The sequence below is a fragment of the Limulus polyphemus genome, unplaced genomic scaffold (genome assembly GCF_000517525.1).
Source record: "Limulus polyphemus unplaced genomic scaffold, Limulus_polyphemus-2.1.2 Scaffold2738, whole genome shotgun sequence".
Lineage (NCBI taxonomy): Eukaryota > Metazoa > Arthropoda > Merostomata > Xiphosura > Limulidae > Limulus > Limulus polyphemus.
This window is the reverse complement of record NW_013668348.1, coordinates 25,533-52,827: the sequence shown is the minus strand read 5'-3', so window position 1 is coordinate 52,827 and position 27,295 is coordinate 25,533. Positions and strand designations below refer to the sequence as shown.

Genomic DNA, 27,295 nt, shown 5'->3' with positions numbered 1-27,295 from the left:
CTTGTTTTAGAATACATTTTACGTTTTTTTATTGTGGTACCAGTGAAAACATGTAGTGTAAAAAGAAATTAAATTTATTTTTTTCTATAAATGAAGATGAACAATGGACAAATTTATAAATATTTTGTTTTGTGAACATTGAAAAAGGTTGTATCATGAACTTCTGTTAATTATGGATGTAGTCTGCATAACATTTTCAGTAGTTCTAAATTAAAATAATAAAGATCTTTTTTTTTTTTTTAGTTACAAGTAATGGTTTGAACATAAAAACTTGTGTGTCCAGTTGAAATATTCAGTGGAGAAATTTATATTATAAAGTTTTGTTGGTTGCAGATGGAATCTGGAGAATGGAGAAAGTTGTTGCATGCTTACTTTGTGATGGTTGCCAGGCATCCAGATAACCAAGAGTAAGTACATTTACTTGAGTGTGTCTCATTATTAATGGTACATTATTTTGCACAGTATATTCTATGCTGATATGAAGAAATTTAAACTTAATACACAATATGAAAAAAACAACATTTTTTTAAAGTTTAACATACAGTTATCTTTTCAAATATCTTAAAGCTGACAGTTTTTAAATTATGGTCAGTAAAGGTTTACTGTGATCACTGTTATCTATGACAAGGGTTATTTGTTAGATGTTTAAAGGTTGGCCTTGCATATGTTAAAAGTTAACTGTTATTTGAAGATAATGTAAATGCTGTAAAGGTGATAAAATGTGGTCTTATGCTTGTACTTTGGGGGTAATAAAGTTTGCCTAATTTAACATTTTTTCAGACTTTTTAGAAGTTGACATAGAGGTGATTTTAAGAGGCAGTTGTAGTAATTTACATTTATCCATATTTTGTTAATTTGGTTAAATATAATTATTGAGAAATTTTAATAACTATTTACTTATAAAGATGACCAAACTGAGACCATTCAATTATCTTCAAATATCTTTAAAATTTTATAACTTCATTATCTAACTTATTCTCTGAAATGTTATTTTTGCAGCTAAGTACACAAATCTAAAAACAGTTTGAATTTTAAATATTTATTACAATCACAGATAGAGTTTATGTACTATATTAAGTAACACCTGTGAAATTATATGTAATAGCCCTATTATTCATATATTAAGTCATGTAAAACTATTGTTTCTAGTCATAACTTCTTTTAAACATTGGTGGAGTTGTACAAATATACCAAAGCGTTGAAAGAAAACACAGCTTATGAACTATATATGTGTGTGTGTTATGAGTAAAGATATAAGGAAATAAGAAGAAGTATTTTATAATTTTTGTGTTTTGTTTAATGAAACACAAATAATAAATTATTAGTGTGAATTATGCCAGTTATTACAGAGTTTTTAAACCAAAAACTACAAGCTGATTGAAGATAAAAAAAACCAACATTAATACATTCATATGACGGTAAAATGGGGTGACTAGAAGTATTTAATTTTTCCTTGGATAAGAACATATATCATAAAAAGTAAAGACATTATTCATATATATATATGTGAAGTTTGGTTAGGTGGGAAATTTAATTGTATTAAATGCACAATATAATCACATGAAAACACCAGTCATTTGATGCTTAAATTTTAATTTGTAGTTTATCAATCAAAATTTATGTTCCACCATTTAAAAAAATAGATGCAGTATAAAAATTATCTTAATTCTCGGCTTTAGCGGGAAATATTCTATACATTTAAAAAGCTAGATTCACATCCAGTAAAAAAAACAACTTGATAGGTTCTTAGAGTATGTTTTTTCTGCTTTCCAGTGTCATTTTAAAAAATATATTTTAAAAACTCAATTTATTGTTTAACAAGAACTGCTGATTAAAGTAAGCTAATAATATAGATCAATATAAAAATAATTTAATAGGAACATATATATATTAATGAATATATCACTATTTAACAAACTGATTAGAAGTCCATATACCATAAAACTAAAATCTAGATTGATTCTTACTCTTAGAATGCATTGAACCACCAGTTGAAATCTGCTGTTAACATGGATGTTTTTACTATGATCCCAACAAAATTTCATGATGTTTAGTTTGCTAGAGAAATTTAGTTTAGTCTTAAATCCACACATAAATCTTTATAAATATAAATATGATGCAAACAACTGTTGGGAAAAGTTTTGAGCATTATAACAGTAAGTTTTAAACTGAACTGTAAAGAACAATGTAGGCTGTTATTTACAAATCACATAAAAACAGTCACTTATTTAAATCCACACAACTTACCTACACCTGAAATATGAATATACTCATTTAACAAGAAAAATAGGTATTATTGGATTTAGAAAAAGTACAGAAAATGCCTAAAGTTCCATTTTTTAGACGGAGATCTATTGAACATATTTTCTCATTGCCTTTTTGTTTTTATTGAATATAATGACAGAATCAAAACTCATAACTTGACATGTTTATCAACAAATTTGTTGATTTTGTAAAGCTGAGGTTCTTAAATTAATCTAATAATCTTGACAACCTCAAACATTAAAAATATATGTACTTAATGTAGCCTGACCATGTTGTAGCAGTAAGTTTAGAACTGCATGGGATTTTACGAGAGCTGAACATGATACAGTTACAATCATTTTAACAATTTTCTCAAATACTTATGAGTTATGCACCTGTTATGTTAACATTTTCTTAATTTAACAGGTGAGTGTTTAGGGGAGATGTTCTTTACTTGACTTAGAGAAATTACCTTTAAAGGGTACATGTAAGCCTAATTAAAAGGTGAAATTGTAAATGTGCATATAACTAAAAAAACTAATAAACTTTTACCATTTTAAAATTGATGCTTTTCTCATTTAATGGACAAAACTGTTCCAAAATGTTGAAAAGCTTTGAAACTATTATAGCCTTAACAGTGTCTGAAAAATAGATTTTTCATTATAAAATCTGCAACGTTGTTAGAAGCTAAAGATCTGACTTGAAAGAAATTGAAGTATCTGGGTGCACATTTTAAAAATTAAACTTTTGCAACACTATTTATTGACATTTCTGTTGACTTACTGTATTTCAGTTTCATAAGTGTTTAATTCATAATAATGAAGAAATTCAATTTCAATCTGTATTGACTATCCACTGATGAATACAAAATATATGACTGATGTGTTATTTTGACTCAGAATATGAAGCTTGGTGTACTAAATGCCTTAAGTTATTCAACAAATCAAGTATGAACAAATGGACTTTGAAGAACCAAACAAGTAGTAAAAAATGTTGAAAAAGTTAAATAGTTAAATATCTTGTGTTATCCTTCTCACTTAAGGGAGAAATATAGTATATAGCTGTTCTTTGCTTAAAGAAACAATTTGTGTAAAAACCTGATGCAGTATAAGGTTTAATTGACAAAGTAAAGCCCATAAAAAGAATTAAGCTAAGCTTAATACCCACTCTACCCTAAATTATAATATAATAATATCTTAGATTTTACAGTTCTGTGGTAATGATAGTTGTTATGGGATATTTTCACATTTCTTTTGAGTAGATATGCCACTCCTGACTTGGTTTCTATTTCTCCCAGTACTGTCACAGCTTATGTTTCGAAAATATTCACTCGTTCATGAGTCTAATATCTTGTTTCTGATGCTAAAATTAAGACTTTCTAAAGAAATATAATGGTATTTATTTGTTGCATCCTTGATCCAGTGGGATTAGCCTGGTTATAGTACCTGTCCTATGACTGTATACTTTCCATGGCTTGCTTAGTTTCAGTGGATTGGGATATGTGTTACATATTTCTGCTGGTGTTGACACTTGATGATTTATGTCCATTGAAATAGCATGGAACTAAATATTTTGTTCTCCGTCCACTATATTTTTCTTTTTTATCATAGGTGTTTTGGTACATGATATGAAGCATGGTTTAATTGGACTCAGAAGGATCTTTATGTGCCTGTACTTGTTATCTTTTTTAGCTAGTAGCTTTGATTCAGATGTGTTGAAGTGTCTGTTAAGCTAGTGTACCATTTTTGGAGCAGTTCTCCTTTTTATATCATTGACCATCAAGGGAATTCATCTTTTGTTATTGTTTTAATTACTATTTGTTATCCCACTATATTGCATCAATATATTTGAACAAAAATTATCAATATGACTACTTATGTAAGATTATTTGTACTGAAGCAAAAAAGTATCATAAACCATTAAAAGTTTTTAAATAATGAGATTTCTGGTCTTTCAGTAGTTTTACAATGTATGGCTATAAGCAGTTAACAACCATTTTATTAGAAAAGAAATACAGCAATATTTTTTTTTACATTATGTTCCTTTATTTATTAGAATCCTACCAATAAGTATTTATTTTATAGGTCAGCCTTTGTAAATCCTTTGATACTAGATTCACCACAAGAAGAAGCAATATTCAGACAAGGAGAAGGTGAGAGGTTTTGGGGGGCAAAGTAAACCACTTGTTTTTGTTTTTGTTCAGTATTTCCCTTCCTTACAAATCACATGCCTGTATTTTTAACAAATACATTGTCAGTTAATGAGATCATGATGAAGATATAAAACATGAACATATAAATCATAAACAATATACATTTGTAAAATAAATTGTTAAATAGTACTTGTATACTATAGAACATAAAAAAACAGAATACTTACATGTGACTAAAAGGAAAAGATGTTTCTAAAATTGTGGAATATTATATGGCAAGCATTTCTGTTTCTTATTTTACTGATTATATGCATTGGAAAAATTCAACTTCTCACCTATAAACAATGGTCATGAAACATGCATACTTTTCCACTTCCAGCAAAGACTGATGAAATAACATTCACAATTAATGCTCAAGAGTTAATTTGATCAGCATGTTCTTGCATACTTTCATTGTACTTTATATGTGAATCTTGTAAATATCCTTCCAGAGAGAAAAATGGATCACAGCTGCTTTGTTTTTTATTCTTTTTTAGACATTGAAATAGTAGTATATGACTACATTTTTTTAGTATTAGTTTTGTATCATAAACTATTTTACTGGACTGTGCTTACATTTTTTACATATTCAGTACTTTCATTTCTAAGTTCAGTTTTATCAGTCTAGTTGATTATAGATATTATATGATTACAAGATTATATAATTGTTTTACTTTTCTTTTGTACAACAGTGTAAAATGATACAGCACCATAAAAGAATAGTATGATGTTATACACTACAGAAATACAGATCTTTGTTGCACATAAGTGTTTTATAGGTAATTATAGAGATTATTTACAAATGCACTTAAACCTACATATAGATTAAGGAGTTTTTAATCACAACTACAAAATTTTTGTATTGCAGGGCTCTGTAGTAATTTGTAAATCTTATTGTTCTCACTGTCATCAAAGCTGAGTACTCACAAAAATTTTGAACTGTAATTTACAGAATATGTTGAAGCAATGTAAGGAGCCTGTAAGGATAACTTGTTTCAAGGTTGTTGGGAGTATTAAAAGAAGCCGGACCCATATATTAAAAGATTAATGTGGATCACTAAAATGAAGCCAGGTCATACTTAAAACAGATTGCAGTATTTTTACTAATTAAAACTTGTATTTAAGTTTGGTATCTTCTTAATCTCTTTTCTAACCCTAATATAGAATTTTTATTTTTGTTACATGTTTCCAGAAAATTTCTTCCCAATCATTGTACTGTTGTATTTATTTTTAAAAAGTTTCTTTTACTGTTATTTTTTCCATTCAGACTATATATATGAGTGTTAACCAAATCAATATTCTTAATCACTACATTGTGTGAAATTATATGTATATACATCTAAGATGCTTAAGAAACAACAAGCAGTATTCTCTTTGGGTACTATGTTCTTCTAGAATAATCTATAAATATTTTTCAGTAGCATTAACAAATTAATATCTGTAACACAATTTTAATTTATACAACAGTGTTAATTATTTTATCCTGTTGAGTATTTATTTATTTATTCATAATTCTATTATAGCTTTACTTCTTATATTTGATCTACATAATAACATAAATTTACCAATGTCCAGCTAACAAGACCCGCAGACAAAAATGGTCACACCAGAGTCTGTTACGTTCTGCACCTAGTGAACAAGAGCGGGAAGTATTACATAATTTGTTTCTTGAAACTCTTGACCCAAAGTAAGTAATACAGAAGTGTGTATTTTATTGTGTCCTAAAACTTTAACTTGTGTATCGTTAATTTAATATTATGTGGTTAATTCTTTGAAACCCTTGATTCATCATATTTTGGTACTATCAGTGTTTTCCTCAAGACTTCTTTGAAATATAAGTACAAAAGTCTATTTTGTAATTCCTTGCTGTTATATACTTTACTACAGTCTATTTTGTTTCAGGTATGTAAGTCACTGTTACACTTAGGTTTTTAATTCCCTTTAATATTTTAACATATGACAGTTTGTTTTTGATTCTCTTATAAAATGTTTCTTGAATTTCTTACTTCATATTTGTAATACTCCAGTCTGATTCTTACATTCTTTTGTAGCAACATATATGCAATACTTCAAAATTTGCATGAAACTGTTGGTTACTGTACACAAACGCTGCTACATAGTCCTTATAACTAGTGAAATACTATGTTTTTTTTACTCGAAACTGTTGATTCAGAGTGCATGGACAATATGAAATAATTTTGTTTCTTGAAGTTTTTCACTCAGTGTGATAAAATTTTTCTGTGTAATTACAGGTCTGTTAGTCTTGTTTCATTGGTGGGAAACATTTTTGAAAGTCTGTTAAAAATGCTTTGTAGGGTCATTTAACAAAGTTGAAAATTTTGTTGGATAGTCAACATGGTTTCACTAGGGGAAGAACTTGCCTTTCTAAACTTTTGATACTCTTTGAAGAGGTTACTGCTTACACAGATGAGGATAAGGGTATGGATTTGGTTTATCTGGATTTTCAGAAAGCATTTGAAAAGGTAACACATAAAAGCCTTTTAAAGAAATTATCTATGTAGGTGTGGGAGTTAAGTTTTGGTCATTGAAAAAGTGGCTGTTTGGAGGAAAGAGGATTATTATAAATGGAGTTCAGTCAGACTAGCTTAATGTCACAAGTGGGGAGTCTCAGGTCTCATTGTTAGGACTTTTACTTATTTTGATTTAGATCAATGGCATAGATGAAGGAATGATCAATAAGCTACTTAAGTTAGCTGATGACAAAATATTTATAAATTTGTCCATTGTTCATCTTCATTTATAGAAAAAATAAATTTAATTTCTTTTCAGATTTTATTCCATAAAACCATAATCTTTGTTATTCAGCAGCTTTTGTATGGCCTTGAATGATAATATTTTTATTGTACAAGTTTACTAACCATAGATGTTCTGATCACCAAAGTCAAACATTAGTGACTTAGTGACAGGTTATATCTTGTTTTAGAATACATTTTACGTTTTTTTATTGTGGTACCAGTGAAAACATGTAGTGTAAAAATGATGCTGGCAAATTAGGTTTACAATCTAAAACACATATCATTCAACTCATAAATAATTTAGACAGTAACATTTATGACATCAAAATACTACAGTGACTAGTCAGATCATACACTGAAGGCTACAGGTGCTAGAGTTTAAGTTTTGGAGATAGAGCCTGCTCACTGGTGTTGAGTGCTGATTTTCTAAATCAGATGGCAATGGTTTCTAATGTGAATTGAATAACATTAAATATTGCCTTCCTTATAACTCTGCATGGTAAGGTTATCAAACATGTTGGAAATAATGAATGGCCTCTCTACTGTGACATTTGATATGAGAAAAAAGAACATGTTTTTACAGTTTATGGATAAACAATCCTATAACATAAAACAAAATTAAGAAAATGCTTCACAGAAATTATCCAAAGGTATAAGTTAACTGTATCTTTAAAACACAACATAGACTAATGATTATGTTTCCCTTCAAGAACAAAATTGACTTTTCACATAAGTACTCTTTAGAATATCTCTACACATGAAAACTTGTAAATGCAAGGTAATGCTTATGGGTTATCATAATTTGAATTATAAGATTGCAAAAGGAATTGATAATGTTGAAGCATCATCTGTATTGGAATATCTGTCATCATACACAAAGTGTTCTCTGGTGGGACAGCAGTAAGTCTATGGATTTACAATGTTAAAGTCAGAGGTTAGATTCTCTTGGTGGACAAAGCAGATACACAAAGTAATAGATTTTTTTCATGGAAATTTTTACAGATTGGTATATAAATCACATTTTATTATTTGTCAAATATAAGTTATATATACGACTATATTTTTGCTTGTGAAACTGCCATTTGCTCTGTATTTTTAGAAAAGAATCTTTTAAAAAAGATTTTATTTGTTTGCAGCTTACCTCTGAAAGGTGTGATTTTAATTGTTTATATTTTATATTATCATTGAATTGTGTAGTTTTAATTTAAGGTATAAATATAATATTAGTGTGGTTCAAATAATTTAGTGAAATGTAAGAGATATCTGTAGAACTGTAAAAGACCATGTAATAATTTTATAAGAAGAGTTAGTGTATGTAGAAATAGGACGTGTATGTTTCTGTACATCAAGCATATCATTCAACAAATTTGACTCATTGGTGTATCAGGCTAATAAGCAGGAGAAATGTACTAGCCCAGCTATTTTTTTTCCATTAAAATGACTAAATTATTACACACTGAAGATGAATACATATTTATTTTCATGGCAGTGGCATCTTCCACATTATTGCAGAACTAAAGATAATATTATATGTGACTCAGATGGAAAGTGTATGGGCAGGTTAACCAGTCTTCACATTAGTATTCCTGATGTGTTGAAAATAGTATGATGTAATTAGGAATATATAAAAACAGAATCTCTGAACAGGCTATCCTGTCTACATATATGACAAAATCAAAACAAGCACATGGTGGTTTGAAATTTGGAATACCTCACCCTTTTCTGTCACATCTAGGAAAATACCTGCCAAGCTATAAGTCATTTTATCCAAGCACAGATGTTTCATCTAGTATCAGTAAAACTTTTCATTAAAAAATAGCTATTCTAATTCCACAAAAAGTAATCACATACATGGTATTATAAGTATAAAACTAAGTAATTGAACATTTTAGTTTGTGAGTTAGTAATTGAGATACATATATTTGTATAACAGGCTTGTGGTGGATCAACCTGTTGTCAATAGTAATCTTTTTTTTTTTTAGTGACAGTAGAGTTTTAGTGATTCAAAGAAAATATAACAACTAGCATTTTAGTAACTTTTAATAATTAAATACAGTGTTAAATTTTACACACATGCACACAGAACAAAAATAGCCCTGGGCTAATTCTTATGAAACTTTTAGTAACTCAAACTCAATACTTGGTAGTCTTGGTCATTGGGTTAGTGGATTTTTACATCCTCATATGATGTCTGAAGACCAAAACAAAAGGAAAAAAGATTCCTATACTAGATTACCTTTAACTGGTAATAAATACAGGTATTGCATGTTTAAATACATTTATTGTTTAAATAACTTTTAGTTATTAAGATGTGGAAAAGCTATACAACTATTATAACTAAAGAGCAGTTGAATATTGTTTAGAGCACACACATTCAAGGTAAGAGTCTTACCACCGTGTTCCTTGTGGATGGAAAATGCTAAACTAAAGAATGTGATAATTTGTCATCCTCAGGTAAGTGAATATTTTTTCCTCACACAGATTACCATGATTTATTGATGGACAATAAACCATTCTATTTGTAACAGTTGTAATGTAACCATTATTTTCTTTATATTTTAAAGATGTCTTCAATTTTAATAAAGTAATATTTCTAAGAGTTTTCCCTTGGTACCTGAACTGAATATCATCTGTGTAAATTATTTCATCAGTAATAAAGAACTTTTTCAATATATATCTTCTGCTGAGATATTGATAAATGATAAACTGTGCTTACCTGGGAATGTGATGAACAAATGTCTGTAAAAGTTTGCTTTAGTTAGAGTTTTAAGTAATGCATACAGTTGTTCATGTGTGATGTTAATAACATGCATTTGTAAGACCATTAGTTCAGGTTTTAATACAGTAAAAGAAACTTATTTTATAAAGTACTAGTCAGTCTTCTGTCATGTAGCTGTATATTGTTCAGACTATACAGAATTAAGAGGAGGATACTCAATCAATAAAATATTAGTATGTAAACTAACTGCTGTGGATGACGGATGATTATAATTTTTTTCTGTAAATTGCAACAGAAAAGGTATTTAATAGCTTTTACATCTCTAACAAAGTAAGTCATAATGCATAATTCATAAATTTAGAATAACTTTTATTCTCTGTCTTTCAGGTACTGTAATTTTTTGCTGCTAGGCATTTATTAATTATTAATATTAATAATTATTAATATTAACTTCTAATCAGAGCAAGCTACTCACATAGAGTTAAACTCAAATTCAACCTGGTTTCAGTGATGGGTATAATCAATTAAATGTATTTTTCTTACATTTGTATTTGTAGCGATTCAAATGCATCATTTCATCAGTGGGGTACTCTTGCTACTAATGATATTTACTGCCATAATCTCAATAATGTCTCACAAGATTCAGCCATTTTGAGCTTTGAGATTTGAGCTAGTACTAAATACGTATATTAAACTAACTAATGCAAAACAACCTTTATAATGAAAAACAATAATCAAAACTAAAACTAAAAAGTAATAATATTATATATATATCAAACATTCTAACCAATACTATTCATAAAAGAAACTAAAAAGAAATAATAGAGTATACTTTACCTGTGGAGCACAAAAACACTAGAAGTCTGTTCTTCGTGCCAAATGTCTATTTCAACTGATATGGTTGCAGAGATAACCTGTCACTATTATTTTCTTGTCTAGAATCAAGTAAATATAGCAAAACATTTTTAAAGGCAGCTAGCTTTATGCTGGGAGGAAAATATATTTCATATGAGATTGATAGATAGGCAAACAAATTGACTTAAGCAGGATGTAAAATATATGTTAAATGAGGCTTGCTAAGTTCTAGGTTGATGATAAGTAAATTAAAGATTTGTCAAAAATGGTTTGTGTTAGCAACACATCTTTTTCAGAACTTTAAGAAAAACATGATTTAAACTAAGACTATTTAAAAGTTATTTACCAAAACAATAGCTTTGGTCAAGTTTCTTTTAATAACATTCTCTTGTGATTCATCAGGGTTTTTATTATCAGCTAAAGTAAAATGCTTTTATCTTAGTAGTCATACAATATTATCAAAAGTTTACATAGAATATGCTTGTTTTCTAAACTTATTTGGGAATGGTGAATTAATTATATGGTTAGCTTCAGATCTTCTTTACTTTTATTGTATTTTAATAGCTGTATTAATTTATGCATGTGTATACTTTTGCTTTTTTACAAAATATTTTGCATACTGTTTGATGCTGAAATCACACACACACACTTGTATGAAGTAAGGAATAAGCATAAAGGTAATATGTTTGGACTAAAATTGTAAACCCCCACTGCAACATAAAATATTATTCCCTTTTTTTCTTCTTTGTCAAAAAGTGCCCAGGACATGTTACACCTCCCTCCCAGAATAGAATTTGTATGTTTGCATAATTGTCAATGAGGTTGTTATATTGTATGAGTAAATACTGAAAATTATTCTGTGCAACCTAAAAGTTACAATGACAAAATTTTCAGTTCTTCATGGCAGAAATTTTTAAATGTTTTTTTTTGTGTGAAACATTATTACTTTGTTTGATAGAGGCTGATAATTACTTACAAGTATGCCCCTCAGTGGCTCAGCAATATGTCTGCAGACTTATAATGCTAAAAACTGGGTTTCAACACTCATGGTGGGTACAGCACAGAGAGCTCATTGTATAGCTTTGTGCTTAACTACAAACAAATTTACAAATATCAGTGGAAGCAAAAAAAAAATCTAAACATATTATAAAAGTATGTGTTTTCTTTTAAACCACAAGTTACCAACTTGTTTTTGTACCATTCAATACTAAGTCAAAATATTACATCATATTGAGTCAGTTTGTTATGCCTATTACAACACTCAGTGTAGAGAACTGACCACAACATGTAGGTAAAATCACAGTAATAAGTGGGATTAATTGCAATATTGAAGGTATTTTTGTTTATGTTCATTTTATAAATTAATTATTATTATTAGGGGCCATGTAACTGAGAAGTTCATAACCACAATAAATTTAGTGTATAAATAGTTTAGAACAAATATGTTTAAAATCACTGAATAATCCCTGTTAATTCAAGATGATAGAAGCTCAAAATGGGTTTTATAAAAATTAGTCTTCAGAATACTTTTAACTTTACATTTAAAGAAAAATGTTTTATATAACCCATACATCTGGAAAACAGGTTTTATTCTTTTGTATTTTATTAAGTTTTGTATTTTATTAAGTTCTTCATACCTTCAGGAATGATACTGATTCTCCACCATTTTTGCAGGATATATTATCAAATGAGCATTTGAACTGGCATAGGCTTGCACATTATTATTTGGGTAACATATACAAATATGCATAGTGTACTGAAATATTGTCTTGTTTCTGGTTTTATTTTTTTACAAATCCAAGCCCATTAGATGACAATCACACTGTTTTTGTGAACATGCATATTTGCAATGTGCTTGCCAAACTTTTAATTACTGAGGTAAACATGCTGCTGTAAAACTTTAATATTAGAAATTAATAAACAAAATATTAATGTTTATTAAAAGTGCAATAAATGTGTAAAATATCATCTTTAGCTATACCATGCTACAGAATAAGCTGGAACGAATAAGTGTGATATTCATCAAACAGGGCTCAAGAAGTTGCTGCTTTTAATTAGTTTCAAGTAACATTACTTTGGGCAAATGTAGTGGAGCACCTTTATGTATAATTTATCTTGCCAAATTTAGTATAAGAGGATACATTCTGCTTCAGAAGTATATTAATTAACAAATTATATATGGTCACTAAGGGGCTGACATATCAACCCTGTCCATACAGGCATTCTTTTCTGCACATATAACAAGGTTTTACTGAATTACATTCAAAATTTAATTAAAGTACTTTATTATCATGCTGTATAAATAAATGTGGCATCGAAATGTAGGTAATAATCCAAATTTTAATATTATATATGTTTTAAATTCTTAATTCTATAAGGCAATATTTAAAAATAATCCTCACTTCCCCTAGTATGAGAATTGTGACATTTGCTCTCTAGGTATTCCAGCTTCTCTAATTTATTTACCATCCTTCCAAGAAGTACAAAGTTTAATGTAAATTACTCATTATAATAGTGTTATTACTCAGGCAAAGCATAATTTTTATAACCTTCAATCTTATTTCGTTACAGAGCCATAAACTAGAACATCAGAACCCTCTCGCCACACCCATCTATGATACCCTTTCTTTCACAAATTGCCAATAGTTCTCTGTGGTGTTTAATACTATATTATTTATAGATAATAAAAAAGTAAGGTTTTATTCTACCAAATGACGCATTATATTGCATTATTTGCTGTACAAAAAATTGTGTATTTTAGTTTCAGTTCAAACTTTATTCCAATGAGAAACACATCGACTAGCTTAGCTGAATTTTTAATAGCTCTTGTTGCCTAATTAGAAACCCAGAAAAATTGTAATAGTTGTAGGACATTGTCTTCTTTTTATATGTTATTATTCTGTGTTCTATGGTGCATTATTTATTTAAATAAAAATTTAGTGCAGTAGTACCATTAGTACTGGGATAAGTACTATATTTTGTGTTTTTAATGTATGTTATTTATTTATTTATTATAAAAGTAACTAAAATGTAAAAATTAGAAACTTTTTAGGTTATATTAGGTAAATCAAAGAAACGTAATAATATAAAATATTCACAAGGTATGGTCGCTTATTTTTTTGTTTGGAATTTGTGCAAAGCTACACGAGGGCTATCTGCACTAGCCATCTCTAATTTAGCAGTGTAAAACTAGAGGGAAGGCAGCTAGTCATCACCATCCACCACCAACTCTTGGCCTACTCTTTTACCAATGAATAGTGGGATTGACCATCACATTATAATGCCCCCATGGCTGAACAGGCGAGCACGTTTGGTGGGTTGGAGATTCAAACTCATGATCCTCAGATTGCGAGTCGAGCACCCTAACCACCTGGCTATGCCAGGGCAGTTGCAGGTAGCCTATACATTACATAATTCAATAGGGTAACATGAGCTACACATTTGCCAAGTGGTTTACAACTTATGTGGCAGGATTATTAGTTAGGTACAGTTCAATACAGTTAGATACAGGACAATAAAACAATAAAATTGAAATAGAAACAGATGTGTAATGTTACAAATTTAAGGCTACTTAAGATAAACAAATGAAGTTTTGTGTTACAATCTGAAGTCATTCTGGAGAGAAAAATAGAGTAATTTAGATTTATTTTGTATATTTTTATGGTGGTTACAAGACCAACCTCGTATAGAGTTAGGGTAGAGAAAATAACATATGAAATATAAAGTTGTATTGAAAAAAGACATTTGAAATTTATTTAAGGGGTTGTAGAGATTATTCAAATGAAATTTGACAATTTTCAAATGAAGAAAGTATTTTTAATCTTAACATGAAAATCACTTTGTATTCATGGAGAAATTTTTAGTGAAAATACATCATTAAAAACTTTTTTTTTCTCTACAAAAGATTCTTAATGCATACTGAATGCTTGTGAAATTTTATGGAGATACACAAAACATAGTAGAAGTTATAATATGAAAACTATGAACATCAATTTGAGGTCACAAACTTGGCTGAATCGACCAAGTGAGAGTGTAAAGACATTTCTGTACCCTGTATTCACAGATATATAATGTGTGGGTTCTATGTTCCAGATAGTGTAGTACATTAATATTCATAAAATTTGTGTGGCTTACTTTAGATAGGTGTCAAGGGAACTATGCTCCTAATTGCTCATCAATTTAGTATACTCTTTAATAAGTATAACAGAATGACAACCTATGTTTGCTAACCCATCTTTTGATAGGTTTAGCAAAGTCACGACCTCTAATCGGATACACATCTGTAATAAAAATTGGAAAATCATAACTTTTTTTTTTAATCACTCTCCATTAACCCTGCATTAGTCTTCTGCGGTCTTCACAGACCCCCCAAATATTTTGTAAACGTCAGCACTGACAGATGAAAACACATACATGTTTGTTGTTCTCAGTAGTTTCAGTATTCGGCTAGTTTGTGTTAAATTGTTAAACTTAGTTTAGGTGGTAAAAAAGAAACAAGTTGTAATATTCAATGTTCATTTATTGATTAATAAAGGAAAAGATTTTTTGTGTTAGTGTTTTTTGTTTCCAAAATAATAGTTTATTATTACTTAAATATTTTTGAATTATATTTTTATGATGGGGGTCCACTCAGACCCCAGAAGAATGACTATGGAAAACTTTTGCAGAAGACTAACTTAGGGTTAATAAGTATATAAAATTTCTTACCACTGCTTGGTAATTAGGCTTTTACTGAATATAAAAAAACAACATAATTCTTGATTGGTCACACAACTGCATAATGAATGCAGTGAATGTGCAATTTAGGTTGGTCATCCAATTTCAGTGAAAACAGCAGTCTGAAACATTGACTGCTCATCCAACATTTAAAAACATCAAAATGTTTGATTGATTTCTTGCCTTTAATAAGGTTAATAAAATCATAACCACTGATTGGACACCAATCTTAAAAAAACTATAAAAAAAAACTCCTACTACTTTACATAGTAGTAAAGTCATGACCTCTGCTTGATCGTTCATCTTTAATAAAATCAAAGCACCTCTGTAGTCTCTAGTTTGTATTAATATTAGTACAAAAATCATAATTCTTGATTAGGCACAATAAACTTTAAACCACTGAGGGCTCACTCACTTTTAATGAATGTAATAAAAATCTGGGATCTTTTTATTATGAAACCAGCTGAAGGCACCTGTTAAGGAAGCAAAAATTGTATAAAGGGGTAATGTTAGCTAATATTCCCCTCCCCCCCATTTTGTGGAAGGTAGTAATTGATTCATTTAACTGATTAAGTGTTTGTGTCTTTAAATCCAAAGCCACTAGTCTATAAAAAGTGGAAATGTGCTTTTATCACCCTTCTCAGGCAAATATCTCAAAACAAAATAGCCCATGTACACACTTTGGCCGTTTTTCATTTGCCATGAAAAATATTATGGTGATCAAGCCAGTCACCTCTGGGTGATGCAAGCTAAAAGTCTATTAAAAAAAGTGGAAATGGCCTTATTTCTGGGGTGTTTTTTGTCCACACAGTTGGACAGTTTCAAGTTACCATACCAAAACCAGTCAACTCTGGGTGATGGACACACACACACACATAATGAATCATCTTTATATTTAGATATGTTGAGTGATCATGAGCCCAGTTTTGTCCTTTACAGTGTATATTCAGTTGTGTTTAGCCATTAACCAACTCTTTTTTTTTTCTTTTTTTTTAATCATTCAATATGTTAAGCTAAACATGATCCCATGTTTAGTTATCTTTTTAATGAGTAAGTTTTAAACCAGGCTTAAGAATTAGCCTATTCTACTTTTACTGACCATTGAAGACGTGCAGCATTCGTATGCCTTGTGGCCTTTTTGAATGGGTCACCTTAATATTAAGATGAATCATGGATTTTGTATCATACTCAATCACAATTTTCACTTCTTCAGAAAAATCTCTACAAATACTGTTAATGCACTTGATTAGTTAAACACTCTGACTGTTTATAATACAATCCCATGCTTAACTGTCATACTAGCTGCCTTCAAGAAATATCTATAGATGTGACCTATCTGCCTTTGATATGAATGTTACTGTAGTAGCATGTTCTTGTGCTTGTTAATATAATGCTATACTTAGCCAGTAAATCATTAATCTTTGTTTTTCACATTAGTTAATAAATTCTTGCCTACCCACAAGATCAGTGTGTCTTTGATAACTGTTTTAGCCCAGTTTCATTCTTCATTTCTTCAAAAAACATTCTGCCTTTGATAAGTACATGTACATTAGTAATGTGATTTGTTTTTCTTTATTTAGTACACATCCCTAATATATTGCCCATAAAACTAGACTTTCTTTACAATGACATGTGGATATCGAACCACACCAATATCATTCTGTACTCTTGTTTTAATCTTAAAAATGATAGATTAAAGCTGTTCGTTTTTTTATGTTATATTAATGATAGTTTATATTTTTTGTGAACTCTCATCATGACTTATGCAGGAGAGAAACCTGTACAACAAGATGTTTGGTGGCTTTCTTATGCGACAAGCTTATGAGCTAGCTTGGACTTTGGCATATGTCCATAGGTTAGTTGTGATTTATGTTCCACTTAGTCATAGTGGGAAGCTAGTGTATAAGTAACCTGCTTTTGTTTTAAACCATTTGCATTGTACATGGATCTGAACAAAAACTTGTTTCTGTTTTAAAAATAATTACACTATAGCTTTTCTTAATTTTTCAACAGTTTTTGACATTTGTACAGCATAATAATTAGTAATTTGGTTCTTTAGATGAGATTTGTGGGTTTAACGGTCCTCTATTAATGCAGTAACTTGTTTCCAGATCACAAGTATGTGGTTTTTCACAGTCATTTTTTATAATTAATATGCATGTGACATGTTCTTGCAACTTAATTTGGTCTTTAAAATTGTGTATGTTCATACAAAGTAAAGATAAAGCCATCTAGTGCAGCTGAAAGAAGTGTTTTAATATCACAAAGATATCTTACTTTTAATAACATATCATTAATCTTTGTTATTGATATATTTATACAGATTTAACCTTTACATTGAGAAGCCAGTATCTTTAATACTAAATCTCCTATGGAATAAGTTATTACTTAGGGTTTTTACCTTTAGAGTACATAAATTTAATTTACATGAGTTGTTTCAATAAGCTAATACAGTTGGTAAAACAACAGAAATTTTATGATCAATGTAGACTTATGTTAGCATATTTAATGTAAATAATACCTCACTCTATTTGTACATGTATCAGTTGTGCATTTTTTATTTCCTTCTTGTTTGCTAGAGACCCTATTGCACTTGTGATATTAATTAGTATTTTTCATTAATTGACTCGGTATAATTGTTGTTGAAAGGTCTTTTATGAGATTTTGCAGGCTCACTTATATATTGTTAAATATAGGAACTACTACAACTGTATATATACACTTATTGTTTATTCCCCTTAAACTAAAATACCTTTAATATCTTGGATTGATACAAACATCCTTATAAAATGTGTAATGTCCATGCTGAGCATGTTTTATTCATTCACCATTATGAAGTGTGAAGGAATGTGTTTATAAATGAAAAGTTCAAATGCTGTAATCAGTATTGGATAGTGGTAGGTGTTTAACATGAAAATTACATCCTATTTCTGATATCAAGTACAATGAAAATGTTTTTATTTAAGAATTATATGATAAAAAACCAGGCATATTGATTCATAGTATTTGGTTCATGAAAAGATACTGGTAATTAGCTGCTTCCATGAGTGTGTTTATCAACACTACTGAATGTTATTGTTAAACTCTACTCTTACAGTATGTTCTTCAGTTTTTATGTAATGCTAATGACATTAATACTTAATAAACTAAAATTTCTATTGGAACAGTAAAACCAGGCCTGTCATTGTAAACGTGGATGACATTTGGTTTCGTCAACCTGTGGAGATTGGATCACTCCTATATCTTCATGCTCAGGTGTGTTTTATGTGTGATTGTTCTTCTTGTAACTTTATTTTAGTAGATTCTTAAGAGTGTTTCATGTGTTTGTTCTTTTACTGTTCCTTAATTTTGCTACATTTTCAGGTGGGTTTTGTTTTTGTTTGTTTTTTTACTGTACTTCAGTTTCACTACATTCTCAGGTGGGATCCATGCATATTTATTCTTGTACTGTACCTTAATATCAATACATTCTCAGGTGAGTTTCATGTGTGTTTTATCTTCTTGTATCTCAATATCAATACATTCTCAGGTGAGTTTCATGTGTGCTTTATCTTCTTGTATCTCAATATCAATACATTCTCAGGTGAGTTTCATGTGTGTTTTATCTTCTTGTATCTCAATATCAATACATTCTCAGGTGAGTTTCATGTGTGCTTTATCTTCTTGTATCTCAATATCAATACATTCTCAGGTGAGTTTCATGTGTGCTTTATCTTCTTGTATCTCAATATCAATACATTCTCAGGTGAGTTTCATGTGTGCTTTATCTTCTTGTATCTCAATATCAATACATTCTCAGGTGAGTTTCATGTATATTTTTCTTTTTGTACTTCATTTTCAATACATTCTTACGTGGTGTCATGTGTGCTTTATCTTCTTGTATCTCAATATCAATACATTCTCAGGTGAGTTTCATGTATATTTTTCTTTTTGTACTTCATTTTCAATACATTCTTACGTGGTGTCATGTGTACTTGTTCTTGTACCCACATTTACATGCCATCTCAGGTCCTTTTGTTTCTGTTTATTTTCATTTGTTTTTCTGTGTTAAGACAGTTTATATGCGATGTTTGTTTGTTTTTTCCATTTATAATGTGGATTTTGTCTCTGTTTCTATTTCTTCTTGGCTTTTTTTTTCGTATTTTTAAATTATTTTGTAGGTTTTGTCTTTATTCTGTACTTTTCTTGATCTAGTGGAATTTATTTTTATGTATTCTCATTTCTCTATGATGGTAATTTAGGTTTTATCTCTTGTTTAAGTTTGTTTCTGAGTGCTCTAGTACCTTTATCTGTTTATTTGTACTTTTTGTTCCTTTGTTGTTCAATTTACTTGACTAAGAAAGTTTTATCTTTGTATACTCTCATTTCATTTCACTCATTTGGGTTTTGTCATTATTCATTCTAGTTTCTTTATGCTAAGTTAGGATTTATTGTTTACTTTTTCTTTCTTGTCCGAGTATTGTTCATCTATTGATTGACTTTCAATGATGGTATAGGTTTTATCCTTGTCTATTCTTGTTTCTTCTTCCCTATGCGAGTTTTGTTCATATCTTATTTGATATTTCAGGATCATGTGTCTGTTTATTCTTGTTTCTCCCTGGCCAGGTGGCCTTTCATTTGTTTATTAGTTTTTCTATCTTGTACAGAAGGCTTTATCACAGTTTAGTTTTGTTTCTTCATCCCCAAGTGGGTTTTATATGTATATATATTCTTGCTTCTGAGACAATACCTCACCTATGCACATAGAATAGCTTGATCCCTCACACATCTGCATATGAAACTTGCATGCCAATAGCTCTGAGCTAACTCTGACCTAAAAATCATGTTTAAAATGAACTGCGTTATTGCATGATGACATCATCATGTGATAATAGCCCTTCACTAATAGGAGGGAGACACAACCTCCTTGCACAATAACACCCTTTAAGCATATGTGCTTCAAATAACTTCACTTATTTACTTGGCAGTGACTTGAACTTATTAATTATGTGAGATTTGTAGTAGATTATGGAACTTGAATTTTATTCAAGTTCTAACTGTTTCTTTCATTACTAAAGAAAAAACATTCTTTCCTACCTATAATGAATTCTCAAGTGATGGCAAGTTTGACTTCATCGTATGATAGTGACAACCTATTAACATGGGACCTGTAGCTACTGGAGGTTTGTTATTTGTGGAAGACATTGCAGTCATTGTTTAATGAATTATGGGTTCCCTCAAGCATACAGAACCTCCTCCTTCATTCCATTTGACTGATGTTCCTTCTCTTCAGTTTGAACATGACCAGGATGGTGATGATTTTTCCAGGTATATCCACCATCAGGGTTTACTCTAGGTACTGTTTTATCAGTGGAAGGAAATTCTCACCTTTTTAATCTTTTTTCTTGATATGGTTTCACAGGTATGTTCTTTTTTCTCTCTCTCTTGCTCCAGTGTCTTTCAATTCCTCACCTTTTTTACTACATGAAACCCATACTCAAGATTACTTTGTTTTTCCTACTTATCCTAAATTAAGGTCCATGTGGACTTGTTTCTTGAAAACTGTGCACCCATACTAGCATGCTTTGTCCTTCTCACTTACTTGATTCTTTTTTTCTTGGCTTACAGCCATTCTTCATTTTTATTTCTCAATTCCTAGTCTTTGGAATCTCTTTTTACCTACTTGGTGGTGGTGGTGGGGGGGAGAACTCTTAGCTTCTGTTTCACTTTCTAGTGCTCAATTTTTACACCTTCATCTTTTTTTGGCCATGTTCTATGTTACCTCTCATCACTTCACCTTATTTCTGAGGTTGTGCTTCTAAAGGTTTTCTAGGTATGTTCATTCTCTTATTTTAACCACTTTAGCCCATACTACTACTTCTACTCTATCTCTCCTTACTTGGTTCCTCTGCTGTAGGGACTTGTTGGGTCAAGATACTCTCCCAACTAATGTTTGCCTGCCTCACTCTTATCTCCTTGATCTTCATTGGGTTCTTTTATTTATCTGAATGCATTCAGTAGTATTCCTGACTCTCTGAAGACATTAACTAAGGCTGCCCGGCATCAGTTCCCATTGTCTTTTTTTTGTTGTTGTTTCTCTTCTTTCCCAACCTTGACTTTCTGTTCCTATTCTATGCCTGCTCAATCCAAGTGTCCCCTCCCTCTTCCTGCTTCATGTTCTTTTTCCTGTTCTCCCTCTTCACAGTGTCAGGAGCCACCACTTATCTTGTTTGTGAAGAACCTGTTAAATCTGGCTCAATGTGTGCCCATTTGTCTTGATTTACCAGTCTTTGGCCTCCATTTTCAGCCAACAGGTAGATTCTTCATGTTTTCACCCATGATTTATCTCTCCACTTCTCTTCCTACCCTCTCTACTTTTTCTGTTTCCTTTCCTCCTCCCTCCAAACCTGTTTATCTTCAGTGTTTTGACGTTGTAGTCTCAGATATCTTGGCCAAAAACTGCATCCAGAGACTATTTACCCTTACTCTGGAATATTGTTCTTATCTCTTTGTGGTCCCAAAGAAGACCTGGCATCTGTTTACTGACATGTCATCTCTCAACTGTTTTCTAGTTGTCCCATGATTCTGAATGAAGGGTTTCTGTTCTCTTCAGTATTTTTTTCTCCCAGTCTGTGGATGACCAAGGTTTACATGCTGGAAGCTTTTTAACATATTATATTTTCCCTGTCTTCTTGACATTGTCTTCATTTCATCCATTGGCATTGAGTCTTCCAGCTCTGTGTTTTTCTTTTTGGTATTGCATCTGCTCCTTACTTCTTCAGTCAAGTCATGGGGTCATTTTCTCACCATATTCACAGATTGGGGTGGAGTTTTTGTTATTACATGGATGATTGGTTTCTCCTCATCCCTACTTAAGAGGACTCCTTTTCTCGACCTCCATTCTTCTGCAGAAGGCTGCTCAGCTCGACTGGCTTCTCGAGCATTCTGTGTCATTTCTCATGCCAACCCAATATTTGGTACATCTGGGTGTGTTATTCAACTCTCAACTCAGTTAGGCTTATCTTTCACACCTTCACCTGTGAGAAATGGAATGTCTTCTCCCAAAAATTTGCATTTCACATTTACACACATGCAAGGTTTATTTACTTTTGGGGACCGGATTCACTAGAACCACTCATTCCCTTAGGCAATGCAAACATCCACCTCCTCCAGTGTCCATTGCGAGACCAATGGAATATTTTTGGGATCCACTGTCCCTGATAGTGCATCACCCTTCTCTTCTTGGGGACTTGTCTTGGTGGCTTGACTGTTCCAAAACAATGGTGTATATCCACTTGCCACCCCTCAATTTCATTTCCATTTTTTCACAGTCACTTCTTTGTTGGGCTTGGGTTTGCCTCTAAATGACAATGTTACTTAGGGCACATGGGCTCTGGAGGAGTGTTCACATCAACATAATTGAACTTCTTGCAGTTCTCCAAGCATGTTCCTTCTTCTCCAGTCTGACAGTTCCATGGTCATTTCTTATAACAATTCTCAGCAGGGTACCCATTCAAAGTCTCTCTGCTTTCACAGTTTTGACCTGCTATTATGGGCTTATTCCCATTGGGTACATCTAATAACTTGTTATGTACCAGGGGCTCTGAACCTGATGATGAATAACTTCTCTTGGCTAAATCTGGTTCTACCCACAGAATGGTTTCTCCCTCCTCAGTTTTTTCTTGCATTTGCTCTCATTTGGGCATGTCCCTTGTTGATGTCTTTGCCACCACTCTCAGTACAAAACTTCCACTCTTATGGTCACCAGTTCCTCATCCTTCACCCCTGGCTTTTGATGCCAAGATTTGTCTCATCATTTTCTGTATGCCTATGCTCCTCTCTCATATCCTTGCCTTGATCTGTGATACTCCTTTCAGGTTCTCTTGGTGGTGCCTCTTTAGTATGCTCAACCCTGGTTTCCTCTGCTTTGTCAATTGAAGTCCAGACCCCTTCTTCCTCTCTCCCCATTTCCTTCTCTCTCTCTTGCTTCAACTTTGCTTTAGATGTCTTTTTTTCACCCAAGGGTGTTGTCCCTTCATCTTCATATGCGAGATTTGTCCAGACTGTCTTCCTTAGGGCCTGACTCTCTATTCATGTAACTTTCTTTTTATTCCATTCCTGTTGTCCTTCAACTTTAACTTGATGGCAACCATGTCCCCAAATTTTAAGGACCTATCGTCAATATCTTTATATTTCCTTCCAAAAATAAAACTAGTGGATGAAATTCTTTGAAGTTTGACAACAACTTTTCTAAAAGCATTACATTTCAGAAAAATAAAAAATTTAATTTTGACTTTTTGTACTATTTCTAATAAAAATTTATTTAATATAGCTATTTACACTCAGACTCTGAATAGTTCACATGCAAGGTGATTTTTATATGAAGTATAAAAATACTATTTTTTATTTTACAGTTTGCACATTTCCTTTTCATAATCTCTAAAACCTTATAAATGAATATCACAAGTTTTTAAGATAGATGCTTATATTTGATTTTCCATTTTCTGTACTATATCACTACTAAATCTAGCTATTGTCATTAACATACAGTACAATGAAATATGATAATATGTACATACCTTTCAACTCTTCTTAGAACTTCATTAGAAGTCTTCTTTATCTCCTATGTGTAATTTCACGTCTTTATCTTTTCACTTATAGTTTATTTTTAATTTCCCTTTCTATTCTTTGAATTATAAGGTATTTGACAATGTTAATTTTATTAAATTATATTGACAGTAAATTGGTTTAATTAAATTTTGAATATAACTCGGTAACACTTTGTGACATGCTCAGGGTATTTAAAAAGTGTAGCAGTTTTTAAAGGGTTAATAGAAGTGGTGAGTTTTTTATTGTTGGTCCATCTGCCACTCCCTTCCTTTAGGCTGTCCGTCCTAACTGTGGCCCACCTTTTGTCCTATTTTTACATGGTTCTTCAGCCATGAATTGTTGGTCTTCACCATAACCAGTTATCAAGTAGCTTTGTCAACTGAATTTTTCCTTTCCTGTTACTACCAGGTGTTCTTTGCCGCTGTCCTCTCCACTTTGTTCCGATCCTTCTTTCTTCACTGATCCCCCCCCCCTCATCTGACTCCCATACCTAACTTGCTTTAGTGTGGTTTTACATGTTCATTTGAGCTGTTGGCTTCTTGTTCTTCTTTTTACCATATTTCTCTGAAAACATGCTTCCTTCTTCCTTTCACCTTTGGTTGCTGTTGTTCAGATTTATGTGTCATCAATGCTTTCTGCACTCTCTTTTATTGTACGTATTTGCTCGTCTACCCTGACTGGACATTTCTTCCCAAAACTTTGGGCTGCTCAGAGAGTAATTATTCTTTCTTTCCTACCTCCTCCCCTTCCATCTCTCACTTCTATGCTTATTTGGACCTGGATCATCTTCTATGTCAGGTTTCGGTTGTATGGTGTTATTTGGTACAAATGTCTCCTTTTCAGGATTTCCATCATTTTTTTCTGCCTTGAAACCTATCTTCTCTTACCTTTACTGAATGGATTTGCCAACTTTTCCAGTTGATGTATTCTTCCCTGGATACTGATACTCACAGGCTGTTTCAAATTTCATCGTATCAAATTCATCACCTATCTCATGCTGTTGTCTCATTTTCACCAACCCTTGGACAAGGGCCTTCAGGCTGGCAGGTGGATGAATCCACATGCATTCGTTTTCCATTATCTTCATCATCTGACTGTTTCATCTCTCATGAGATTTCAACACCCTCTAGTTGCTGTTCTTCAGTCTACACACTGACTTTGAGAAGGATAAGTACATTTTATTTTTCATCACCTTTTTCCCTTTTATAGGATCCTGCCAGATGGCTGAGGTTTCTTTCAAGGGTATGATTATTTCCCAAAATCTGCATCAGGCCAGGAATAATGGAAAGTGCTAAACCCATCTATCCTGACTCTATCAGTGCCCACTGTCGAGATGGGGTGTTCCACAAGACTACCAGAGGTATCCTCTTTGTATTAAACTTATTCAATTGCTCAGACCAGACTGTACCATTCCATGGATTGTCATGGAAAATGCCAGCATTAAGGAAATGACTGCTCACTTCTTTGGCTCACACTTGTCAGCTTTTCAAAATAGGGTTTTGAAATCACCCATTGCACTGTTTCCAATAAAAGATCTTTCCAGCATACATTTGATGGAGATTTGGAGATGGAGATCTTCTACAGAATTTTACCCCCACCCCCCTCTTGGAGAGTTCCTCACTGATAGTGTACAGGACAATACTGTGGGAAGTAAGGTGGTGATGACACTGTCTGTGTAGTGCAAATCACCTCTTAAAAGTTAGTGTGCCCTCTTTCTCCAGCAGAACAGGTGTGTCATTCCTGTTTCTATCTGTCTAGATCAAGCCCTAACCACACTACACGTTTTGGCTTACCAACCACTTTTGTGCAGTTGCTCATACAAATAATTCCACTCATCCCTGTGACACTTGAGGTTCTTTTTCCATTCCTTCCTGGAGAAAAGTATACCCTAGTCAAGATGTGATGCAGTCTCCCACGGGGGTGTCCTTATGGAACCTCTGCCATTGGGTTCTGCACTCTATGGGCTTTCCCTTCAGGCCCATTCATAAGAGAGCTCATCTAGGTTTAATGGTTGCTCTGGTTTCACCATTTCAATCTGTGATTCCAGCTAATCTGTGTGTGGATGTGAGTTATTGTATCAGAAGCTAATATTTTCTTCATCTGAAAATCTATTTCTTATAAATACCTCTTCACACCTTCTCACCCATCCTTCCCACTTGTGCATTTTCTTCTTGCCTAGTCTAAGAATGAAGTTATTTCAAGTGCAAGTGCTTAAGGGGAGTTACTGTGCAAGGAAGTTGTGTCACCTTCCTATTGGTGGAGAGCTATTGTCTCATGATCATGTCATCATACTCTAGTACAGTTTACATTAAACAAGTGATTTGTAGGTGGGAGATAGCTGGTAGCATGCAAGTCTCGTAAACAGGTGTGCAAAGGACCAAACTATTCTCTACAAAGAGATGAGTGTCTATTGGAAATACATTTTCAGGTAAGGTAAATGTTAAGTTTCCCAATTTTCAAGTGTGAAAATTGGTATTTTACTTTCTTGAAATATTTATTAATATAATATCTTTATACTGCATGTTTCTAGAAAAATTACCAAATGCTTTTATGTTTTACATGATGTTCTGTAGACATGAAGAAATATGTATATAAACTTTATTGTTTTACTAGATTGTATACGTTAAAGACAGAGACATGCAGGTACGAGTTCATGCTTCTGTGAAGGACCCAGAAAAGGGAAAAGAAGAAACAACCAATACATTCCATTTTACTTTTACTTCAAGAGGAGACGACCTACTGCCTCGTATAATACCACGGTCATACCATGGTAATTTCTTACTATAATTTTCAAAAACTGCATATGATTCATGTAGAGCAGTATTAGAAAGTTATTATTGTTACATAACAATGAGTTATAATATTAGGTCGTCAAGAAATTAATGTCACGTTTCATTAACCACCCCCTAAAAAATGTACGTCACGTATAATAGTTAAACAAACAGCCTAAATGTCATGTTAGTGTAGCCTATATAATTTGTAAAGTTTAGTATACTCTCATCCCTTATAGTGATGGCACACAATGAGACACAAAGAATATCAAAGAAGTTTAATTGAAATGTTTTGAATGTTCATAAGTGTCAATGATCAGCAAATTGTGTTCAGGTGACTTTAGCTTTAAAAACTGTGATGACAGGGGCCGACATGTTAGAATTGATATTGATGCTTTGAAGACATTTGTTGAGTCTAACCCAAGGCAACACACTCGTGAAATGGCCCTAAAAT

At 31.7% G+C, this 27,295-nt stretch overlaps 1 protein-coding gene across 2 annotated transcripts in view; it reads left to right on the top strand.

Moving 5' to 3' along the window:
* Nucleotides 1-27,295, top strand: part of LOC106467783 (acyl-coenzyme A thioesterase 9, mitochondrial-like) — a 64,058-nt gene that overhangs the window by 31,097 nt on the left and 5,666 nt on the right. For both annotated transcript variants that reach the window (XM_013928160.2, XM_022395975.1), the window contains 7 exons: nt 334-407; nt 4,329-4,396; nt 6,011-6,122; nt 9,555-9,645; nt 17,251-17,336; nt 18,649-18,736; nt 26,684-26,840. In XM_013928160.2, the coding sequence (XP_013783614.1) occupies nt 334-407; nt 4,329-4,396; nt 6,011-6,122; nt 9,555-9,645; nt 17,251-17,336; nt 18,649-18,736; nt 26,684-26,840 (676 nt within the window). The remainder of the gene's footprint in view (nt 1-333; nt 408-4,328; nt 4,397-6,010; nt 6,123-9,554; nt 9,646-17,250; nt 17,337-18,648; nt 18,737-26,683; nt 26,841-27,295) is intronic.